Source organism: Nanorana parkeri, unplaced genomic scaffold (genome assembly GCF_000935625.1).
Source record: "Nanorana parkeri isolate BGI_ZX_2015 unplaced genomic scaffold, ASM93562v1 scaffold351, whole genome shotgun sequence".
NCBI lineage: Eukaryota > Metazoa > Chordata > Amphibia > Anura > Dicroglossidae > Nanorana > Nanorana parkeri.
The window spans coordinates 668727-692414 of NW_017306619.1; the positions used below are offsets into that span (position 1 = coordinate 668727).

Below are 23688 nucleotides of genomic sequence, written 5' to 3' on the forward strand. Positions count from 1 at the left end.
GGTAGAACCCCCCCCCCCCCCCGTGCTGCAAGGCAGAAGTGCTAATCACTACGCCACTGTAAAAAGGACACATTTTGTTGAACACTAGAAAGTTAAAGCGCATCTAAATCCAGAACCTTTTGCTAGTTTTCGATGGAGCAATAAAGGGCTAAATCCTGTGTCAGGTTTATATTGCTGTCTGTTTACCCATTGGGAAGATTAACCCTCTCTATTTTTACTGGTGACTATCGTCAATGGACAGAAGGTTAAAGGGAAGCCAAAATTTTACAGCTGGTACGGGGGTTGAGGGAAACTCTTCCAATTGGGGCAACTGTTCCAGTGACAACTGTCTAGGATGAGATTTTCCTCACCTTATATGGATTTCAGTTCACTTTCTGCTGTACAGGAAATGAGGGGAAATCTCCCTAACGGGACATGGACAGAAAACAATTACCTGACAGGGGTCTTACCCTACACTAGCCAAAAATGAAAAATGTTCCTTATGGCTTTATATGTACTTTAAGCCTACTAAGGGTGGCAAAACAACTGCCTCCTAACAGCAAATAATTTTAAGCATCACTTGTGGCACACAGGCAAAAGCACAGAGAAAAGTAAAACCTATTGCCCTTTGTCATTATTGGGCATTGATGGTTGTTCTGGCGCATAGCTGACCTATTCACAGGCTACTTTCTCCCTGCCTGTTGTTTTCAGGAAGGTATTCACCCCTTTAGGCCCACCAAAGAGTTTTGGTATGTTACTCAGGAACTACAGTAGTGAAGCTCGTGGGTCTGTACACTCATGACCGAAACCATTAGGAGGAGCCCACCCTCCCTGTTAAATATTACTTTAGGGTATTTCATACTACTGGAGAAGGGAACACCCTGTGACAGGTTAGAAAAGGTTGCCAATAATCACTACTTTCCTGATAAAGTCTATTAGTCCTCAGTTTAGTCTTCCCACTTATCCAAGACTTGACGTACCATCAGTTCCCTTACCCAGAATGACATTTAATAGGAAACCCCGAAATCCTTGTCACTGCACTGCCAGAACCTACAGATAGCACTATACCAGACCTTTTCTATGGAGGAAAAGGAATGGCCAACTAGTGTCCATTGTGGATGTATTGACAAAGGAGTTCAACTCCTCGACTCTTTAAAATCACTTCCTGTTAAAATGTCCGGTATATCTGGTATACTGTAGGTATTCAGAAAGTCAAAAAGTTGAACAAATTACCTTTGTACCAGGTGACAGTAGGCTTCGGGGTTCCGGTGACTCGGCAGGCCAGTTTAACAGTTTCTCCCAGCTCTGCTGTACAATCTGCCAGAACTTCGATGAAGTGTGGAGGATCTGTAAGACAAACATCAAGAAACATTAATGATGCGTGGACTTATATGGGTTGGACTTGATGGATGTATGTCTTTATTCAACCCCAAATACTATGTAACTATCTAAGAATAAACTAAAAATTGCGGTTGCCTTGTATCTTTAGCTGGGCTGTATTTGGCGTGGGGATGCACTGGGGGCCTCAGCGTACATGTTGGATTGCTGGGCCTCCAGAGCGTCTCTGTTCCTTTAAGGAGGAGTGGGCTCCCTCCAAGCATTCAGTACCATCCTTTGATTTATCTACTGCTTAAATATGCTCCAATATGGAGACTCACATAAATTAGAGTTAGGACCACACTACGCAGAGGGGCCTTGATGAGACTTCGACACATATTCGGCTTCCACATATTTTTTGCAAAAAGTTGCGCAACTAAAACTTCTGTTTTTAACACATATTGCTAGACAGGGCACTTTGTTTTGTTGCAGGCTGGCCGATAAGTGTGCTGGGAAACTTTTGCGTTTTGTATTGTTGTAAGCCCCTAGAAGAGGGAGAGACGGGAAGTGATTGGAAATCCTAAATTGTAGAGTTGTCATGAGAGGGGAAATCTTCCAATGGGGACGCTGCTCCGGTGACAACAGTCTAAGATCGGAATTCTGCCCACTTTGGGGAGATCTACTCTCTCCTCCTGTTGCAACTCCAAGAGTGGCGATGGAGGGAACTCTCCCTAGCAGGATGCAGAGAGCAGAAAATAACATAATAGGGGTTTTAAGCCTTCAGTTCTCTCATTGTCAGGATAAGGTCCGTTGGCACCTAAGGCAAAAAGCCCAGTGTGCGCCCTACGAGCATTGGTGGCATGTCCTGTCCTTTTTGCACCCCCTTCTACTAAAGCAACCAAAGTGGCCACCTCTTCTGCTTACCCCTTGGCCCATCCTTGCCTACTCTAAGAATAAACAATTTAAGACATACATACACTACAGGAAAGCTAGAGGAAAGATGTCTCCCTCTATCCCATGGAATGAAAATACAGCACTACTTACTCCACAGGGGCAGGCTGAATCTCTGCTGTATGACGGTAATCTCCTTCACCCATGAGTTCTTGATGATGACCGTACGGGCTTGTAAGAGGTACTTGCGGACCGAGTCCTCTCGCTCATGCCATATCTCAAAGGCCCTATCGTCGCCTTCAACCTGATCGTTAACATCAATGTTCGTCAACTGAGGAGAAAAGAGTAACAGAGGGTCAAATATCAGAGGGGTATCGTGGTATTGTACAGTATACAAAAATAACATGCAGATCCAAGACATCTACCGACCTTCATCATGTTCTTGAAGACATAGCTGTACGTGTCGGTCCCGGTGTCTCTTTTTGGTTTACAGATGATGAGATAATTCTTGAAGAGGAAGACATGACGATTGTGTCCTTTCCAAGCCATTCGGGCTCCTGGGGCGCCTTCCCAGACGATGAAGTGACCCTACGCAGAGGCAATATTTGGATGGGTTTTATTAGCAAAGTTTAGTCCACACTCGTATAATCCCAATCACTAAAATCCTGTATATGTGTTAACTTGGTGAAAATAATACCTGCTGGTTGTGCCACGAAGTTCCTTGTTGAAGCACATTGTGTTATAGGGTGTCAATTGTGCTCCATCATTGTCACCTTGTCACATGTGCCCCCAAAAGAAACTACAATAGTGGTCCAAAATCAACCGCACTCCAGACCAGAATCCCAATATGAAGGTGGGTGCTGGTGTTACTTGCGGATAAATCTCACGACTGGCTCCGCCCAGTCGTAATCACCTCCCGATCTACTGAGCCGACCTGTGACAGTCTCATTGTCACAGGTCGGCTGGAACTATGAGGATGAGTGAAAAGTACCCCACCTCATAGTTCTCCTTTAAGATATCAGGTGAGGACTTCTGTCCCAGATAAGTAACTGTAACGCTCAACCACTGTGGCACACTGCAAAGCAGGAGGCAGGGTCTATATACTGTATTTAATAGGCAATTATTATAATTTTTTTATTAATTCATATTTCTATAGCACTTTTTTTCCCAACTTAAAACACTTATTAAATTAGTGTTGGGGGCAGATTGAAGGTGAGGCAGCCATCTTGGGTGTGCTCAGTAGACTATCATACTAGTTTATAGACAGAAGCCAATGACCATGTTAGATGGCAACACTATGAAATGAAATATAGCCGAATAGGCTCACGGGGCAGAACCTCCCACTCTCAGTCTGATTTCTGTTGTGCAGGGCATTGTGGGAAGATAATATAAAGACAGGCTTTAGGCATAATAGCAGATCAGATTAAAGGGTTGTTCCAACTTCCATATTAATCTCAAAAACTCTGAAAGGCCTTTCTGATATGCGTAGATTCAGCACCCCCTTGTACGGCAGAATGGCACTGACCTGGCGGATAGGTTCTCCTAGGGCCTCCAGGGTACCCGGGTAGTTCTCAATCAGTGACACATGCAGGAAGTTCTCCGCCCGGCGTGTAAGTGCGGACACTATGGCGTAAGCCTGCTCCAGCAGCGCGCAGTTCTTCCCGTTCCTTGCCTTGTTCCGGATCATATCCTGGATAAAATAATTCATAAAGAACGTATTACATTGACATCATTACCATAAGACACAGATGGGCCAACGCCTTGGACGGCAAGGTTGGAGGGGGAAATCCTATGTAGAACTGCTCATTGATAATGACGCTGGACCAAATACAGTTCATGGTGGTGCTTGTAGTGATTCCAATGGATGATGCCATGCAAAACCAGACTATGCCTCAGTGTTGGTGTCACCTACTCCAATACAACTGAGTGGCAGCACAGCTCATGCAGGAGTAGAGCGAAGAAAGCTCTCTCTACATACATATGGAACGCCATCATGCATGCTTTAGACTTCCTCACCTTCAGGATGATTTGATATCTGTGTATTCTGCTGATTGGACGTTCCAGATAGTGTTGCAGTGGTGGCACTGGAGGCTTGGAGGGGTCGGCAAGTGTCAAAGTGTCCTCTGTATATTTCTGAAATAGATAGCATGTGTCAGTGGGAAGGCGGCAAGCATGCATTACATTTCTCAAAGCTGAGCTCCAGGCAGATATCAAAAAGCTCCAGAAAGACCACTGCTTCCACAAAGACAGCAAGGGTCCTTCTCTGCAGCATGGTGGCAGGAGACAAGTTCTTCTACACAGTCTGTGGCTGCTGATTTGAGAGCACCAGTCCTGACTCAGCAGGGGGCACGTCGGACCTCTGCAGAGAGACCACTCCTTCCACACAGAAAGCAAGGGTATTTCTGCTGCATGGTGGCAGGGGACAGGCTCCTCTACACAGGCTGTGGCTGCTGATTGGAGAGCACCAAACCTGACTCAGCATGTCGGACCTCTGCAGAAAGACCACTGCTTCCACACAGGAAGCAAGGGTATTTCTGCTGCATGGTGGCAGGGGACAGGCTCTTCTACACAGGCTGTGGCTGCTGATTGGAGAGCACCAAACCTGACTCAGCATGTCGGACCTCTGCAGAAAGACCACTGCTTCCACACAGGAAGCAAGGGTATTTCTGCTGCATGGTGGCAGGGGACAGGCTCTTCTACACAGGCTGTGGCTGCTGATTGGAGAGCACTGGCCCTGACTCAGCAAGGGGAGTGTTTTACCTCTGAGGAGAAACCACTCCTTCCACACCGGCAGCAAGGGTCTTTCTGCTAAATGGTGGAAGGAGACAGGCTTTTCTACTCAGGCTCTGGCTTCTGATTGGAGAGTACCAGCCCTGACTCAGCAGGGGGCGTGTTGGACCTCTGCAGAGAGACCACTCCTTCCACACAGCAAGCAAGGATCTTTCTGCTAAATGGTGGTAGGGGACAGGCTTTTCTACTCAGGCTCTGGCTTCTGATTGGAGAGTACCAGCCCTGACTCAGCAGGGGGCGTGTTGGACCTCTGCAGAGAGACCACTCCTTCCACACAGGAAGCAAGGGCCTCTCTGCTGCATGGTGGCAAGGGTCAGGTTTTTCTACTCAGGCTGTGGCTACTTTCTAAAGAAAATCACTTGTAAGACGTGACATATATTTATCTGACTTAAACAAAAAGTCCAGCTGGGCTTTAATCTCTAGGGCTGAGAGATACGGTGCTCATTTGTTCGACGTTCCCAACAGCATACATAATAGGCTAAGCTTGTCTCCCGAAGAGTTTAATTAAATTCATACTCCACGCACTTAGTGAGAACCTCGGTGAGAATCCTCCTTGATTAATACTGGAGAGACTTAATAACGCACCTGATGGATTCCAGGCATTTAAATTCCGGTTATATTATTAATTGGCTTTGCCGGATGGCCAGGCTATATGCAGAGACTTCATTTACTGTGAAGGAAGGCCGCCGGTAGATAGGATGTATCATTTATGACTTGTGATTAATAAGCAGGTGAATGATGGCAGGAAAATACATAACTCTGGCAAACAAAAGCGTTACTGCTCTGAGGCGCCATTCATATTGAATGCCCCCCAACGCACTATGGCAAAGCACCGACGGGTGAAATCTCTGAAGTGAAGGCGAGTGTTACAGCAGAAGCTGGTTTCATCATTTTATCTTTTATTGGTCTCTTTATTTTCCTCTTGTTATTTTATTTTTAGAAGTTCTTGATTAAAGTTGGCCCTATTCTAATACATATCATGCGTCACATAGTAAATATTGTCCACATACAAGAAAGAGTCATGTGTGTTCCTTGAATCTTGGTGAGCTTTGTGTATTTCCTCCAGATCTGTGCAGTAATACAGTGTGAGGCTTAGAGCTTCCTGTAATAAAGACCGCTTACTGCTGCTGTCTCCTCGTGTAGAGTGACTGGTCTTCTTGTCTCCACCCCGATCCCCCTGTATATTTCTGCAGGCAGCCTGTAGTGGATGGAGCCCCGTGGGCCCCTCCTACAGCTCTGCTCACTGCATAGGCTACGTACAGCACAGTGATGAGGTCCCTGCAGCTCTTACAAGCTAATACCTGGGTATGAACGGACATTTGGTGCACACAAATTTGATTTACAACACTCAGCCAGATCACCTGCCTTATATTGAGTAGATCCCCCTTTTCCTGACCCATTGAGGCATGGACCCCACTAGACCTTGAAGGTGTGCTGTGGAATCTGGCACCAAGTCCTCAGTAGCAGATCCTTTAAGTCCTGTAAGTTGCGAGGTGATCGGCCTCCATGGATTGTACTTGCTTTTCCAACACATTCCACAGATGATCGATTGGATTGAGATCTGGAGAATTTGGAGGCCAAGTCAACATCTCAAACTTGTTCTGTTCCTCAAACCATTCTTGAACCATTTTTGCAGCATTACAGGACACATTATCCCAATGAATGAGGCCACTGCCATCAGGGAATACCGTTTTCATGAAGGGGTGTACTTGGTCAGTAACAATGTTTAGGTTGGTTGTTCGTGTCAGTGTAACATTCACATGAATGGCAGGACCCGAGGTTTCCCAGCAGAACATTGCCCAAAGCATCACACTGCCTCCGCCGGCTTGTATTCTTCCCATAGTGCATCCTGGTGGCATGTCTTCCCCCGATACATGACAGACACAGACATGGCCATTCATATGATGTAAAAGAAAACGTGATTCCTCAGGCCAGACCACTTTCTTCAATTGTTCCATGGTCCAGTTCTGATGCTCACAAGTCCATTCTAGGCTGTGCAGGCCCGTATGCAAGAAACTGTTATGCGCTGTGTGTTCAGAAACCTTTCTATTTGAACCAGCTTTAAATTTTATTTGAACTACAGTAATTTTTCTATTGGTTCAGACTAAACAGGCCAGCCTTCACTCTCCACATGCATCAGGGAACCTTGGCCGCCAATGACTCTGTTGCTGGTTCACTGGTTTTCCTTCTTTTGCCCACTTTTGGTCGGTCATGACCACTGCAGACCGGGAACATCCCACAAGAGCTGCAGTTTTGGAGTTGCTCTGACCCAGTTGCCTAGCCATCATAATTTGGCCCTTGTCAAAGTAGTTTTTCTGCTTCCAACACATCAACTTCAGTGCCAAAATGTTTACTTGCTGCCTAATATATCCCCCCCCCTTCCAGGTGCCATTGTAATACCCCCCCCCCACTTCCAGGTGTCATTGTAATATATGCCCCCCACTTCCAGGTGTCATTGTAATATATCCCCCACCACTTCCAGATGCCATTGTAATACATCCCCCCCACTTCCAGGTGCCATGGTAACCAGATAATCAATGCATACACTTCACCTCTCAGTGGTCATAGTGTTATGGCTGATCAATGTATATCCTTTGTATCTATTGAGGAATATATTTAAATAAACAATTTTGTACCCGGAGTTCAACGTTAAGCTTTCATTGCCCTGGAAAAGTCAGTAGATCTGTCACCTAATCTTTAAAGCTGAAGTCAAGTTTGGAAGAAGATAGATTATTGATAGATGATAGAATAGGAAAAGGTAGGAAAGAATGAAAGCACCAATACATACTTTATAGAACTCCTGAATGGCATCATTGACCACGACAGACTCAGCCTGCACACGACCCACCAGGTACATAATGTACTTATTAAACTCTTCTTCACTTCTGATGAAGCACATGGCAATGTCATCATCTGTATCACAATTTTTAAGGTCTTGTAAGAAAGTTCTGTGGAGGAATAAAGTTACTTCATTATAACACAGAATTTACACATTGCCCTTGGCTATGATATTTCATATCTAGGCTTTAATAAATGTTAATCAAATATCTTATACAGACCTGGCATGGAAGTCACCAATGTCACCAATGTTTCTGAAAATAATGGTCTTCTGATTGGCCACTGCCTCAGGAATTTCAACACAGGTCTCTGTGTAATTTATGTGATGGGTTGACAGGAACTGGAGATCCTGGACATATTCCTTCTCTGAGACTAATAGATCTTGAATAAGAATGCTGGGAAGAAAAAGAGGAGACATTTTTTTTTTTTAACCAAAAACTGTTAGAATCTAGGTAACTTTTCAGTTTTTACCCTTTGGCGCCCTTTATACATTATCAGTATGGTCTTATGCAGCCATATTGGTGCTTTAAAGAAAAATATACATTTATAAGTGCTTAACACAGTCCCAAGGAAGCCCTATTAATTTCAATAAATGGTTAAAAAAAAAGTGACTTGAGGACAGCCAGTCCAAGGTATATCCCACTGCACTCCTGACTAGTGATGGGCTCGGCGTGCCCGCAACTCCACGCGCCGAGCCGCCAGGAAGCCAACAGCGCCGCAGCGCCAATCACAGGCACCGAGACACTACCCCGGTCCGCAGCTGCAGAGATCGGGTAATGTCTCAGCGCCCCCGACCGGCGCCGCGGCACTATCAGCCCCCTGGCGGGCCTAGCACGCGGAGCCGCGAACACGCCCGAGCCCATCACCACTCCTGACCAGAAGGAGTCCGGTCTTGAGGATCTTTTTTTTTTAAATAAATTCTTTATTTAAGGTGTTTTGCATAGTACACAAACACAATGACAAAAGCATGCATAGTTATAAAACATGTTAGGGTCCACAAGGGCATAACAAGATTATCCATGCAGTGTCAACAAGGGTTCACATATCAATGTACATATGGAGAACATCCAGTTGGTAGAGTAGGTACACTAATGGTGTGAAGTTCTCTGTCTAGCCCAATGGGGTTACAATGGTGGATAAATGTGGGTATCGTGTGGATTCCCATAACCAGGTCGTGGGAGTGCATTCAGGGGGGGGTCAGTGGGGAAGTGGTAGGAGACATTTCATTTCACCCAGCAACATTCTAATACTTAGGTGGAGCTGCAATGGGGTCTGCCAATAGTCCATCAATGAAATACCTGAATTTCTTTTTATAATCTTCTTCGGAAATAGATTCTCCTGAAAATTCTACGACATCTCCTGCTCCCCATTCGGGTGAAAGCTTGAAACAAACAAATAAACAAAAACAACACAATTACATTTCCCTGTTAAAATTGTTTTTTTAAGCAAATTCTGAAAGTTTAACTCCAGCATTCTTCATATGTTCTCACTGTAAGGCCTTTGGTTACAAGAAGCAAGACGGTGAATTTTTCAATAGTTTTAAAAAAAACTCCAACTAGGTGCAGATTATGAATAACACTAAGAGGGTTATTCACAAAGCTGCCGAAGGCAGCCGTGTGAACAACCGACCCAAAGTGAAGTGAGCCGAACGCTTTTTCGGCTATTCACTTCTGGCTTGTACGGCTGATTTCAACCGTACATCGGCTTGCTTCGGCTGGCTTCGGCTGGCTTCGGTTCGGCTGAACATGCTCAGCATGTTCGGCTGAGCCGAAGTACAGGAGGAGTTCAACTCAGCAGCTCCTACAACTGGATTGGCTGAGCCGAACCTCCGGCAGGCTATTCGCTGCAGTTCGGCCTATTCTCATAGGGGCCGAACGGCAGTGAGTGAATAGCCAAATGTCACAGAGCAGCATTCGGCTCGGCTATTCTGCTCGGTACCTCCGTGGTATCAAGCAGAATAGCAAAACAGGAAAAAAATGTTTACAAAAGTAAATAATTGATAAATGTTAAAAAATAAAGATTATTGAAATTTAAAAAAACAAAAAAAACAATTGGGTGGTGATAGCAGTGACAGCTAGCTCCGACCAACTGTTTCCTATTGGCCGGGACCTGCTAGAGTCTTCTAAGAGGTTCCGGCCAATGAATAACAACTGGGCGTAGCCGGCCGTGCTCAGCCAAGTTGTCATTGTTTAATGACAGTTCAGCGTCCCCAGGTAACCTGGGGACGCTGATCTGTCATTGCAACTGGGCGGAGCCAGCCGTGAGATCATGGCTGGCTCTGCCCAGCTGTCAGTTGCGAGGCTTTCGGCCGGCCGTTTAGCCCGCTTTGGGTTTCACTTCGGCTCAGTCGAAGCATATGCTTCAGCTGGGCTGAGCTGCTTGGCCAGCTTCGGGAGCTGTACGAGCTATAGTGAATAGCCTGTACAGCAGCCCTTCGGTTCTACTGAACCGAAGTGCTCCGGCGGCCGACGCTAGCCGAAGGATCAGCTAGAGCTATGGCTGATCCTTCAGCTGGCTTTGTGGATAACCCTCTAAAACTACAAAATGGCTTTTATAATAATTTTACATGTTATATCTATAGTATAGTTTTCCCTTTACCCTAATGTTTACCTTCAAACGCTTATCTAAGTAAGCAGGTGACACCCATCCCTGTCGGGAGGCGCTTATCTTGGTTGGTTTTGTCCTGACAAGCCACTTCAGGGGATGGGCAGAGTCGAGGACTTCCACATACTGACCCTCTTTCAGAGTTATGGTTTCCTTCTCGACTGTTATTGGGTTGTAGTCAGCTGTGACCATGTAAATGTCGAATATCTGAAATCACAAAGAACAATGTTGCCAAAAACAAATCTACACACTTAAAGCTGGGCAAATATCTAAAAAGCAAGCTGCCAAGGCAATCTTGTTAGCAAGTTTCCCAATCTTCTCCCACATGGCCTTAAAGGTACCTAGACAGGATTTTACACCTTTCAAGTAGAAGAGGATATGTAGAAGTTCCTTCAAATTTTTTCAATAATTGAAAACACTGTGAGGGGGATTTATCAAAACTGGAGCAGAGAAAATATGGAGGAGCTGTGCATGGCAACCAATCAGCATCTCTGTTTCATTTTCAAATCTTAACTGAACAAAATGAAGAGAGAGGCTGATTGGCTGCCATGCACAGCTGCTCCATGTTTTCTCTGCTCCAGTTTTAATACATTCCCCCCTATGTATCATGCATTGGAAATCTAAAACAATAGCTATAGTTGCCACATTTTTCCGAACTGTTCTGAACAGGCTGGACTCGTGGCCGGATTTACTCTTTCTGCTACCCCAACGCCAGGTTTCTCAATGTGCTCCCCTACCCGCCAACCCCCCCTCCGCTGGAGAATGGCAGACCTGCAGGCTGCATCCAAGTGATCTCGGCGACATCGCCGGTATCACTTGTACAAACAAGCAGCGGCTTCCCCACTGTACATTTAGCCCTGCTTGCCCAAAGCAGGGCTAAATGTAGAAAACAACTACCCGTCCGGCGCCCGGAACTGCCTGTCCTGGTTATCAGGAGATAGAAAATTCTACACCCTGCTGCCCCTCTACTGCTTGCTGCCCCGTGGCCGGGCCTTGGTTGGCCTTGTGGGAAATCCGGCCATGGCTGGACTTCTATAAGTAAATTTGCAGTGAGGCAATGGAGCAGTTACCAGCCGAATAAACAGTTAAAAGCCTAGCTCCAACCAGATATTTTTCAGTTTTGGATAGTGTGGCAAAAATTTATGTCAGGTTTCTATTTCTGTCAGTGACCCCAATGGGGGAGATTTTCCCACACTTCCCGTCCCTTTGAAACCTGTACAATAAGTGGCAAGGGGGGGATAAGTTATCTTTGAAATAGGCAAAAACACTGGTAGATATGGTAACCCTTCGTCAGTCTGATAACGATGCAAATTTCCAGTCCTCACAGGAAGGGAAGTCACTCATACATAGACCGAGATCGAGATTAAGACCCGACCATGGCTCTAACCCCTCACTGCTCTATCCAAACCAATATAAAACATTTTGGCTGCATTTGGGTATGGCAGATGGGAGTCTTTCTCTTTTCTCCATGGCAAAATAGATTTTCTAGCATAAAGCAACAACATTCTTAATAGTAACCGCTTGGAAGTTCTTTGTACACCATTCTAAAATCATTCTGAGCCAGTGCACTTTCGTAACACAAAGATCTGTAAACTTTAAATTGGGCAAAAGGGACATGTGAGACCTAATGCGGACAACAGTCATCCATGATATGTGAGGAAGGTAATGATGTGACCTCTGTAAGGGTGGCCATAGACACCTTGAAATTTGACCAATTCCTGCTGAATCAAGGGAAATTCAAGCTGCGGGTGCCCCAGCAAACATCCCGCGGCACAACAAAAGTTGCATAAAAAAACTACTGTTAGGTGGAAAATTATCAGCACTTGCGCACCTGCATCTGCCTGAATACCATGTCATGTGATAGAATGCAGTCACTGTTCAGCAGCAGCATTGTATTCAGGCAGTCGCAGGTGCCGCAACTGCTGAATACAATGGTCGGCAGTACAGATCCCTCAATCCACGCCCTTTAACTGTGTGTGGCTTTCTTGGAAAGCCCATCAGATAAAAATTACCAGCTTGACCTATAGGCATTTCTGCATCTGAAGATCATCAAAATGTATTGCTTTGGACTTCATCCCTCTACAGGCCGTCAGTTAGTTTTATTCCAACCCACAGTTGGAACAACAGGGTTATAATGGATACAGGTAGACATATTGCTCTTTACCTCTCCTCTGGAATCCCCATCTTCTGACTCTGATGAAGACTCAACAGCAACGGAGGACGGTCTGGACCTGCCGTGACGTGGAGAAGCAGAAGGCGTCTTGGATTCATCGTCACTGTCCATACCGGGCATTCCAGGCACTCGAAGAGAAGCTATGAAATAATAACAGCAAAAACTATGCTGAAAAAAAAGCTTGAAAGCAAACTGATACATATATCAAACTTTGTCCGAGAGCCAGGATTTAAAGTGTACAATGAGGCGTTTTTAAAAAGAGAGATTGTTTCTACTAGCATTCCTAGTGGGCTGGAAAACAAAAAACGAGTTCAGACGCACCTGAGGTTCATCTTGGGCTTTTTAAATGTGTTACTCTAAATGTAAAAAACACTACGCATTGTGGTGGCTAAGTGGTTGCTTGATACCATTGGCCTTTGACTGCCTTGACCAAAAAATAAGAAAATAAAAAGGAGTTCTTCTCCGAATGACCACCAAAATATGAAGAGATTCTTCTCCCAATAACACCAAAATAAGAAGAGATTCTTCTCACAATGACCACAAAAATAAGAAGAGATTCTGCTCCCAATGACCACCAAAGTAAGAAGGGGGTCTTCTTCCAATAACCACCAATAAGAAGGGGGTCTTCTACCAATGACCGCCAAAACAAAGTGAGACTATACTGACCATGACTTGTACTGGACATTTCTCTACTGACCATTGGTGGTAAAGGTTGCACTTCTGGTCATTTGTATTTGTTTTAGTTCATGCTTATCAGCAAAATGTATTCTCCTACAGAGCATGAAGTACATCGTATTCCTTATTCTTTTACTTATTATATCTACAGCTATCCGATCCCTTTCATGTACTGTGCAGTGCAGCTATACTCATAGTTCTAGCCGACCTGTGACAATGAGACTGTCACAGGTCGGCTCAGTAGATCGGGAGGTGAGCGAACACATACCAGCGTTCGCTCACTTCTCGATCCTGTCACAGCTCTCTGCCGTGACAGGGGAGGGGCTGGATTCCCCCCTCCGATCCGCCAGCGCTGACTGGCGGATCGGATGGGGGAGGGGGCAGGTAGGTACAGCTGGCTCTGCCCCTAGATAGGTAGAGCCAGCTGTCACTCACGCAGCTGGGCGGATCCCGGCACAATTGTCGGCATCCGCTTCAGCTGCGTCGTCGTCATATACCGCGAGCAGTAGCTTGCGGTATACTGTGATGTCTCAGTATACCGCAAGCTGTAGCTCGCGGTATACTGAGCTTAGGGTGACGGGAGGACGCTAGTTTGTGTCCTCCCGTTACCCTAAGGAGAACTATGGGGAAAAGCCCTAACCCTATAGTTCTCCTTTAAGGAAACCTGGTTTAAGTGCACAGGAAGTTACAAGGACATTGGATTTCTGACAGGATCAACAGGTATCTTTCTTTACTTGAAGGAAATGTTCTTAGCCCGAAAAAAAAACCTAATGCAGCCACCACATCTAAGTACTGAAAGGCTGCAAAATACTACATTTTAGTTCTTGGGTTAGGATATATACTATATAGCCACATGAACTTTAATGGCATCCCAGTCTTAGTCCGTAGGGTTCATTATTGGGTTGGCTCCGCCCTTTGCCGCTATGACAGCTTAAACTCTTCTGGGAAGGCGTCCACAAGGTTTAGGAGTGTGTCTATGGGAATGTTGGACCATTTGTGAGGTCAGGTACTGATGTTGGAGGAGAAGGCCGGGCTCACAGTCTCCACTCTAATTCATCCCAAAGGTGTTCTATGGGGTTGAGGTCAGGACTCTGGGCGGCCAGTCAAGTTCCTCCACCCCAAACTCCCCCATCCATGTCTTTATGGACCTTGCATTGTGCACTGGTGCGCAGTCATGTTGGAACAGGAAGGGGCCGTCCCCAAACTCCTCCCACAAAGTTGGGAGCATGAAATTGACCAAAATGACTTGGTGTGCTGATGCCTTAAGCGTTCCCTTCACTGGAACTAAGGGGCCAAGACCAACCCCTGAAAAACATCCCCCCCCCATAAACCCCCCTCCCCCAAACATTACACTTGGCACAATGCAGTCAGGCAAGTGCCGTTCTCCTGGCAACCGCCAAACCCAGACACGTCCATCAGATTGCCAGACAGAGAAGCGTGATTGGTCACTCCAGAGAACACGTCTCCACTTCTCTAGAGTCCAGTGGCGGCGTGCTTTACACCACGGCATCCCACGCTTTGCATTGCACTTGGTGATGTAAGGCTTGGATGCAGCTGCTCGGCCATGGAAACCCATTCCATGAAGCTCTCTACATACTGTTGTTGCGCCAATCTGAAGGCCACGCCAAGTTTGGAGGTCTGTAGCTATTGACTCTGCAGACAGTTGGCGACTTCTGCGCACTGTGCGCTTCAGCATGCGCTGACCCCGCTCTGTCATTTACGTGGCCGACCACTTCCTGGCTGAGTTGCTGTTGTTCCCAGTCGCTTCCACTTTGTTATAATAACACTAACAGGTGACCGCGGAATATTTAGTAGCCGGGAAATGTCACGGAACACCTGAATCCAATGATTTGGAGGGGGAGGGGCCCAATACTTTTGGCAATATAGTGTAAGCAGAAAAGCTTTTCTCCTGTAAAGGAAATAATGTTACCAGCGAGACGTGTTGGTTGAATGATGGGAAGCTGCTAGAGAATGTAAATATATGTACATACTGAGCACCGAACACACTGACTAATGTTCCCTCTCAGCTTGATAACACAGTAAAGACTGAAGATCTGTTTCCTGATCTTCCCCCGATCTCTGAATATTGATATCCCCCAGCTAAGCCTTATGGGGTATCATTCAGCAAAAGCATCACGCAGGGAATATATAATGTGTCACACTGTCACAGGTTCAACCGCCGACGCAGTCCCACTCCTGTTCATCAATCCGTTCTAATAACGCAAAGCCGCTACACTGAACAAGGCGTGACGCAAACAGACCTGCGCAATATTTGACATTTCTCACAGTCTGAGTCAAAGACGAATTTCCTACTAGATAGAAACAGTGCAACATATAGAAAGACCATGGAAAATACATTTGTTCTGCTGAAAAGTGAATCATTCTTCCGTCTACAGCACAACATCTCTATTGTGTATGTAAAATGTGTAGTCTTTGTAAGATATGTACATGTTTGTGATCAGTCCAAAGGAAATGTATAGTGTTCTTCTATATTCTCTATACTTTTTTATGTCCGGGACTGAAAAATGAAACATTTATAGATGTAGCTTGTATGTCATTTTTATTTTTACCATAGATACACTTTGGGGTCTAATTATAAACAATTCTCAGGGCGATGGCATGATGCAATACTGCATTATGGCCACTAGACTCTGCACTGCTGTTCCTGCTTGGTTTGACTCCGACCTTGTGATCCTGACTCAGCTCCTGCCTCCTGCTTCGGTACCTCGCCTGCATCAGGTTTGCAACCATCCAGGGACCAGTGCTACCTTGTGTCCTTCTCTCCCTGTCCCCATATCCAGGAAAGTTGGACACAGGAAGCAAGGGACGCCACCTCCTCCATCCGGTCTCACTCCAGGTACGTGACACTCTCCCTCCTCCTCCCTGCCTGCTCTGATGCAGGTCGATCAGAGAGAGAGAGAGAGAGAGAGAGAGCCTGAAAGTAAACAGTTTATCCTGCACTCTCTTTAGAAAACCTGTTATATTAGGTTAATCGGTATCATGGGATGCACTATGTATAGAAAGACCATTGACAATAATTTTGTTCTGCTGAAAAGTGAATCATTCTTCCATCTACAGCACAAAATCTCTATTGTGTTTGTAAAATTTGTAGTCTTTGTAAGATAAGATATGTACGTGTACAGTTGTGTGAAAAAGTGTTGGCCCCCTTCTTGATTTTTCATTGTTTTGCACGTTTGTCACACTTTAATGTTTCAGATCATCAATCAAATGTACGTATTAGTCAAAGATAACATTATTAGGGGAAACAAAATCCAAACCCACATGGCCCTGTGTGAAAAAGTGTTTGCCCCCTAAACCTAATAACTGGTTGGGCCACCCTTAGCAGCAAGAACTGCAATCAAGCGTTTGCGATAACTTGCAATGAGTCTGTTACAGGAATTTTGGTCCACTCATCTTTGCAGAATTGTTGTAATTCAGCCACATTGGAAGGTTTTCGAGCATGAACCGCCTTTTTAGGGTCATGCTACAGCATCTCAATAGGATTCAGGTCAGGACTTTGAATGTTTTTAATGTACAAAAATTAAGCTCTACCCTGATCATACATAAGGTCCTACACAAACGAACCCGCATCCTTTATATTCTCATCTCTTAGCATGTACACATCACATTACAAACACAGGAGAAGCAGACTGCTTACATACACGGAAATAGGCGTCAAAGTCACACTACAGAAGCAGCCTGTCCTGAGACTGCCGTATTTGTACGTTTCTGTCCATCAATGTATTTCAAAGACGTGCCCAAAAAAAGTAAGAGCATCCACCACGAGCACCAAATCTTATGTAAATTGGACAAACCTTGGCTGATCTTGGCAGAAACCATTTCTGTTATTTGAGTCGTCAGCTTCTGGAAGAACTCTTCAGTTCCAACGTCTGATAGGGAAATCTGCTGCTTCGGCGGCCTGGCGTCACCTGTGGAATCAAAACAGTGAGGGATTACCCAGAATCAGGTTCAAGCCGATGTGAATGGACCAATACTCAGGGTTAGATATAGGGATGCACCAATACCGATACTAGTATAGGTATCGATATCGGTGCCGATGCCAAGTATTTGGGCAAGTACTCGTACTCGCCCAAATGCTTTGATGCCTAGCCCGATACTTCTGGTATCAGGAATCCGGGCAGCGCGTCATTATACGCTGCTAGGCTTCCTGATTGGCCGGGGAAGCCGGCTCCATGGTCTCTCGTCACTCGTCTGCATGATAGACTTTAATAAATTGTGGGATACCCAATGACCCTCTTCAGTGGTTGCAATGGTGGTCAAAGTCCAGGTTTCTCCCTATAGATGATGAAAACTGAACCAACTATTCAGAGGGAACCCACATAGTATTATTATGTATTATTTTACATTTATATGTCCTCTGGATATGTTACAATCCTTGGATTTTCGCCGCCTGAAGTGGATGGCGGGGGGTGGACAGGGGGGAATAGGGTGCTGGATGGTGTACAATCAGAGGAAGCAGGGGGGGTCAGGGTAATGGTGGAGAGTGACACTGCTAAGAGGCAGGCGGGGAGATGTGTAATGCCACTGGTTGCCATTGTTAGATGTGATGCAGAAGAGGAATTACCAAACAAACCTCCTGCAAGCTCCATCCTTTACAATGAATCAAGATCGATCAAGCTACAAAGTATCTCACAGCCACCAACTCAAACCCTCAAAATGTTGATACATTAAGCCTTTCAGGAAGCACCCACCCACTGAACATGTGAGGAGACGCCTGTATTCTGGCTGCAGGAGGCTACAGACAAGTGATACAATGTAACCTGAGTATACTAAAAAGCATTAGCGGTGAGTATTCCCACGTTGCCTAAAATGAATGTAAATGATAGAAAACAAACATGTCCAGTGTGTTACGTGACTCATCGAGAAGACGCCGCGGGGTGGAAAATGATCAGTTTGTCCCGGAGGAAGCCGGCTTTGCTAATGACGGAAATTACTCGGAATATTGACAGCGTTTTACTCATTTTATTTACATACCGTCTGCTGCTGGGGGCTGCACCGTGATTCCGATTCTGTGGAAACAAAAGGGAGAGATGAGAGGTCAGCACACAATTCTCCTAAAAGGGAATATACATTTATTACAGGTCTTTATATGGCACCATCAATTCACCGTATATTCACTCCCTACCCTCAGGGAGCTTACAATCTAAAGTCCTCATCTTACATGCACATACATTGGCTAATCAACCTTCCAGCATGTCTTTGTAGTGTGGTTGGGAACCCCAGTAAACCTACTCAAGGGCAGAGAGAACATGCTAAATCCATGCAGATAGTGTCCTAGCCGGGATTTGAATTGAGGATGTCAGTGATGCAAGGCAGAAGAACTCACCACTGAGCCCCTGTGGCATACAAGACCCCAACCAGTGAACCAGTCGCATATCCAGGTATGGCACATGGCCTTGGCGTCACTTGAAGAGGGGTCACCACTCCGTGGGTCAGTGAAAGTTTGCCGACCCACGGAGACAGCTGACTTTTTGTCTATCCCCACCCCTCTTCCATACACATCTCCCCGCTCAGCTCTTAGCAACCAGAGAAATGTAGAGCACTTCCTGTTCATCCATAATTGGGATCACAGTAACTAAATACGATGTCCTCAGTTATTTACATCACACTGATGTTTGAGCAATACATGGAAGGATCGCCAAATATCCTGAACTGTTCTGCCCCTTCTGCATCTCTCCTCCTACCCGCTGACACTCTCAGTCTTGACGGCTTCTCTCCTCCCCACTGGGCGCCAGCACCTGGATCAGCTCTGTGCCCCCTCCGATTCACGCTGCTTCTGCTGACACAGGTGGGATAGAGCAGCGGGGATCGGAGGGGACACAGACCAAAGATTGCAGCCGGCACCTAGCGAGCAGGAGAGAAGCTGGGGATGCATTTCAGTGCATCCCTAGTAAAAGAAACTTCTGCAACCCTGAGGAGTCATTTAAAATCCATTGTACCTTTAAAAATCATAGGGATTGTTTTATACACTGTAGGGATGCACCAATACCAATACTAGTATCTGTATCGATGCCGATACCGAGTATTTGGTCAAGCTTCCGGCCAATCAGGAAGCCGGGCAGCATGTAATGACTCACCGGCTAGCTTCCGGATTGGTCAGTAAGCTGGCCAATCAGGAAGCCGGACGGCAAGTCATTACCCGCCACCCGACTAATGACTTGCCACCTGGCTTGCAGATTGGCCAGAAAGCCGGCTCCATGCTCCCTCGTCACCTAGGAGCACGGGAAGCCGGGTGGCAAGTCTTTACACGCCGCCCAACTTCCCGGCTAATCAGGAAGCCAGGTGGCTAGTCATTACATGGGGCTTCCGGTATCAGTATTCGGTATCGGCGAGTACCGAAAAAAAATACATCGGTACTCGTACTAAATACCGAAAACCGGTATCAGTGCATCCTCAATACACTGTATTAGCCACAGCTACTGAACCGTATTACAGTGTGTTCCGGGTATAGGAACAGCCGCTGAGCTGAGTAACCTCCCCTGTGCCGTTAAAACACAGCCGGTCGCTCGCTCAACACAGTGGCCATTCAGAGCACGCCGGCTATATTTCTCAGTGGATGCTAAGTGTTCTATGATTGGAGAAGGGGGCAGTGACATCATGGCACAGCCCCTCGCAAATTATTGTTAGGTATGCTGTGTGAATGGAAACTTATATCAAATAGATAGTAGGGGTTCCCTCAAATGTGACAGCCAAAGTGGAAATACCCTTTAAACTTAAAAGCAGGAATGTTGCCCCGCCCCCAATTCTATATTCACAATATGATACAAACTTACCCGGTTTCCTTCTCTTTCCCTTCATCATACCTGTTCCAAAAAATCAAATGAATGTGATGTATATATCTCCTTTACATTAACAGAATGTTCCAGAAAGCAGCTTTTTTGCCTAAAGCACATACAGGAATTTTTTTTTAAATTATTACACGGTTGAAATACATACAGCAGTTTGCCTGGCAAAGGATTTGTAAATCTCAAACAATGTTATCAGTCTTCCCAACTACAGAACGCCTCCCCCTAGGGTGTGGAGATGAGAAGAGGCGGAGGCCTTCTGTAGTCCTAACAAGCCTTCTGTCCTAGGGCAACAATGCTTCTCCTCCATAGATACAGGGCACTGAGTGAGTGTTGTCACCCCAGGACAGGATGTGTTTTACAGGCAGGATCCCCAGGTGAAATAATGCAACTACCACTCCTAAGGACTGGTGAGCTTCAATATGTTACATTGAATTTCTAATTTAATAACATTTCTTAATTCAGAGATACTTCCAGTTTAGTTATAAAGTGTTACACGGGGTATTATTCCCTCACTCACCCGGGTACGGCGCTCCTCAATACGTCCATGACGATTTTATCAGCTTTCTCCAGGAGCTGCGCCTCTTTCTCTGATAAATGAGACGGAATGAAATAGAAGAAATTATGAACTTTATTGTCACCCAAAAAGAGCTGACAAAAGAAGGATTTACAAATGTTCATATTTCAAGTCTAATTCCAAGCAATTGTTTTTTAGTTTTGGATAAGATTACCATTAACACTTGTTTCCTGGGGATAGTCCCCGGGGAAAAAAACTTCCCTGGCATCAGTGAACTGCATTCATATACAGCCAGTCTTGTACATGCTGTGATGGCTGCTTCTAGGACTCTGCGTCACTTACTACTGACCCCTGAACCCTGCGTCACTTACTACTGACCCCTATGCCACTTACTACTGAAACTCTGCATTACTTACTACTGACCCCTGGACTCTGCATATCTTACTACTGACCCCTGAAATCTGTGTTACTCACTACTGATCCCTGAACTCTGCATTACTTACTACTAATCCCTGAACCCTGCATTACTTACTACTGACCCCTGAACTCTGCATTACTTACTACTGACCCCTGGACTCTGCATTACTTACTACTGACCCCGGGACTCTGCATTACTTACTAATAATCAATGAACTCTGCGTTACTTGCTACTGACCCCTGAACTCTGCATCACTTACTACTGACCCCTGAACCCTGCATCACTCACTACTGACCCCTGAACTTTGGATCACTTGCTACTGACCCTTTAGTTACTAACTACTGAGTTCTGATTAATGCGTTACTTGCTATAGACCCCTACTCATGATCCATGTGTTCCATGTGTTACCTACTCACGACCCCTGTACTCTATGCCTTACCTACTCATGTTGTCCATGCTTTTCTTGCTCCTGGTCTCTTTATTCCATGTGTTACCCACTCCTGACCCCTGTACTCTGTATGTTACATACTCCTGATTCCTACTCTCTGCTCCATGCTCTCATGACCCCTATATTCTGCATTACACACTCCTGATCCCTGCACTCTGTGCGTTACAAATGCTTGACCCATAGTAGAATAGGTTCAGGGGTTTATTTAACCATGCATAATCAGCCGCTCCCACTGTTAGAGCAAGTTGACCGCATGCATGATTCTGTGTTGTGCGCACTACGTTATTTCACTCCTTATAGAGCCCAGGGCACTTTGTCTTTACATCTTCAATGTCTGCTTCCTCTTCCAGAAGTCTGTGACCCTTTGTTTCAGGGCATACTCAAAATGGGAGCATGATTTCCTGGGTGTGTCTACAAATAGAGGTGTGGTTTTATGGGTGTGGTTACAAGTGGGTGTGGTCAGTAGGGTGCCTCCGGATTTCATTTTGAAAACCTTAGTTTGGCTCAAGTGGGGAAAAGTAAAAATTCCTCGCAGATTTCTAGAGTATGTACATATGACACAGAAGTGCCAAGAACAGTGTCCGATATTGATTACTTTATTGATTGTAAGAAAATGCAAAAACATTTTGGGACAACGGTAGTTACATTGTTACATAGTTAGCCAGGTTGGGAAAAAAGAAGCAACTCCATTGAGTTCAACCAAAGATGCAAATTCAAGAAAAGCATATTATAAAGGTTATTAAAAATATATTTTACATTTTCATCTATTATTGGATATTTTAGATCCTATTCTTATTGTATTTTACCATGTTTTGTGACTTATCCTAGCCCCGAAGAAGGGGGTGTGTGTAAGAATAACTGAGACGTGTTAGCATTTTTCCACTATAAGTAAAGTGGAATTACAACATATCTGATACTCTATCAATGTTTTTGCTGTTCTACTTATCTTTCTTCTATGAGTTCATCTAAAGTTCCAACACCCCCATCCTGGTACCTCTGGACTGGAGAGCAGCCTTCTACAATTTGGTTTAATACAAATTTAAAATACTAAGCCTACTGAAAACTGCAACTGTAAGCATCCAGACTAGAGATGAACTTTGGGTTTGGGTCAACCATGAGTTCAACGCAGAGCCAAGTTGAATAATTTGGCCAGTTTGCACATCCGCCAAACCTCCCTCTTTGTCTACCAACCAATGACGATGTCATTGGTTTACTTACTAGTGACTGAGCCACAAGGCGTCACTGGTTGCTAAGAAGTTGGCAGCCCCACAGGGTCATTGGTTGTTATGGTGTGCCCACCTGTTAGCGTCCTAGAAAACAAAGAGGCTTGGTGAGTTCAACAGCCTCATTGGTTGTTAGGAAATGGACATCCCTGGGTTTGGTTCACTTGAACATGCCCTCTTATAGTGTTTGCCAGTGAAGTGCCCCCGTTCCTTAATGGTCAGAGGAGAAGGGCCCCTTATATTGGTGGTTTTTGGGAGAAGGGCTCACTTATATTGGTGGTCATTGGGAAAAGATTTCCTTATCGGGAGAAGGATCCCCTTCTATTGGTGGTCATTAGGAGAAGAGCCCCCTTATATTGGTGGTCACTGGGAGATGGGCCACCCTATATTGGTGGCCTTTGCTGCTCAGTGGGAAGATTCCCCTTACAGATCCATGGAACCCTGATTGAGAAAGGCTGTTCTAGATCTCTATTTGTCCATGACCCCATTCAGCAGATTTTCTCTCTCTTCCTGTCCCTGTGACAGCTGTGCAGGAAATTGGCTGTGCGATTGACACAGACAGAAATAAAGCCAGAGTCCATAGTCAAAAGTTCTAACCTTTCACATTGCTACTAAAAATGTGTTTTTGCTTGTGTCCCCGTTGGACATAATTCCCACTGTGATGTGAATTAATTACCATCTAAGACTTCAACAGACGCAGTGCAGATGGACTGGCCGACTTTATTTGTGGCGATGCAAGTGTACGTTCCGGAGAGCTCGGTGCCAACGTCCAGCAGGATGAGGCTGTGGTGCCTGTTGGAGCTGGCCACCTTGTAGCCTGGGGTGTCCAGCTTGATCCACAGAACATCTTCTGGAGACTCTTCCCTCAACCAGGTGATGGTCGGGATGGGGATTCCTGACATGGCCAAACAAAACAGTACTTAGTACAATGGTAGAAAGACATGCAAGTGTGAAAACATTGGCCACTTTTTGTATGTAAAACATTTCTCAGGAATTAATTCATGCAGAT

At 45.4% G+C, this 23688-nt stretch overlaps 1 protein-coding gene across 1 annotated transcript in view; it reads right to left on the bottom strand.

Annotated features, from left to right (window-relative positions):
* OBSCN (obscurin, cytoskeletal calmodulin and titin-interacting RhoGEF) overlaps window positions 1-23688 on the bottom strand; it is a 233575-nt gene that overhangs the window by 31305 nt on the left and 178582 nt on the right. The window contains exons 74-89 of the mRNA XM_018558648.1: window positions 23356-23574; window positions 20594-20663; window positions 20062-20091; window positions 18981-18983; window positions 18259-18297; window positions 17083-17186; window positions 12584-12732; window positions 10426-10626; window positions 9114-9196; window positions 8037-8210; window positions 7766-7925; window positions 4204-4320; window positions 3713-3877; window positions 2617-2775; window positions 2341-2518; window positions 1213-1326 (exon numbers count right to left, since the gene is read on the bottom strand). Of these exons, the coding sequence (XP_018414150.1) occupies window positions 1213-1326; window positions 2341-2518; window positions 2617-2775; window positions 3713-3877; window positions 4204-4320; window positions 7766-7925; window positions 8037-8210; window positions 9114-9196; window positions 10426-10626; window positions 12584-12732; window positions 17083-17186; window positions 18259-18297; window positions 18981-18983; window positions 20062-20091; window positions 20594-20663; window positions 23356-23574 (1965 nt within the window). The remainder of the gene's footprint in view (window positions 1-1212; window positions 1327-2340; window positions 2519-2616; window positions 2776-3712; window positions 3878-4203; window positions 4321-7765; window positions 7926-8036; window positions 8211-9113; window positions 9197-10425; window positions 10627-12583; window positions 12733-17082; window positions 17187-18258; window positions 18298-18980; window positions 18984-20061; window positions 20092-20593; window positions 20664-23355; window positions 23575-23688) is intronic.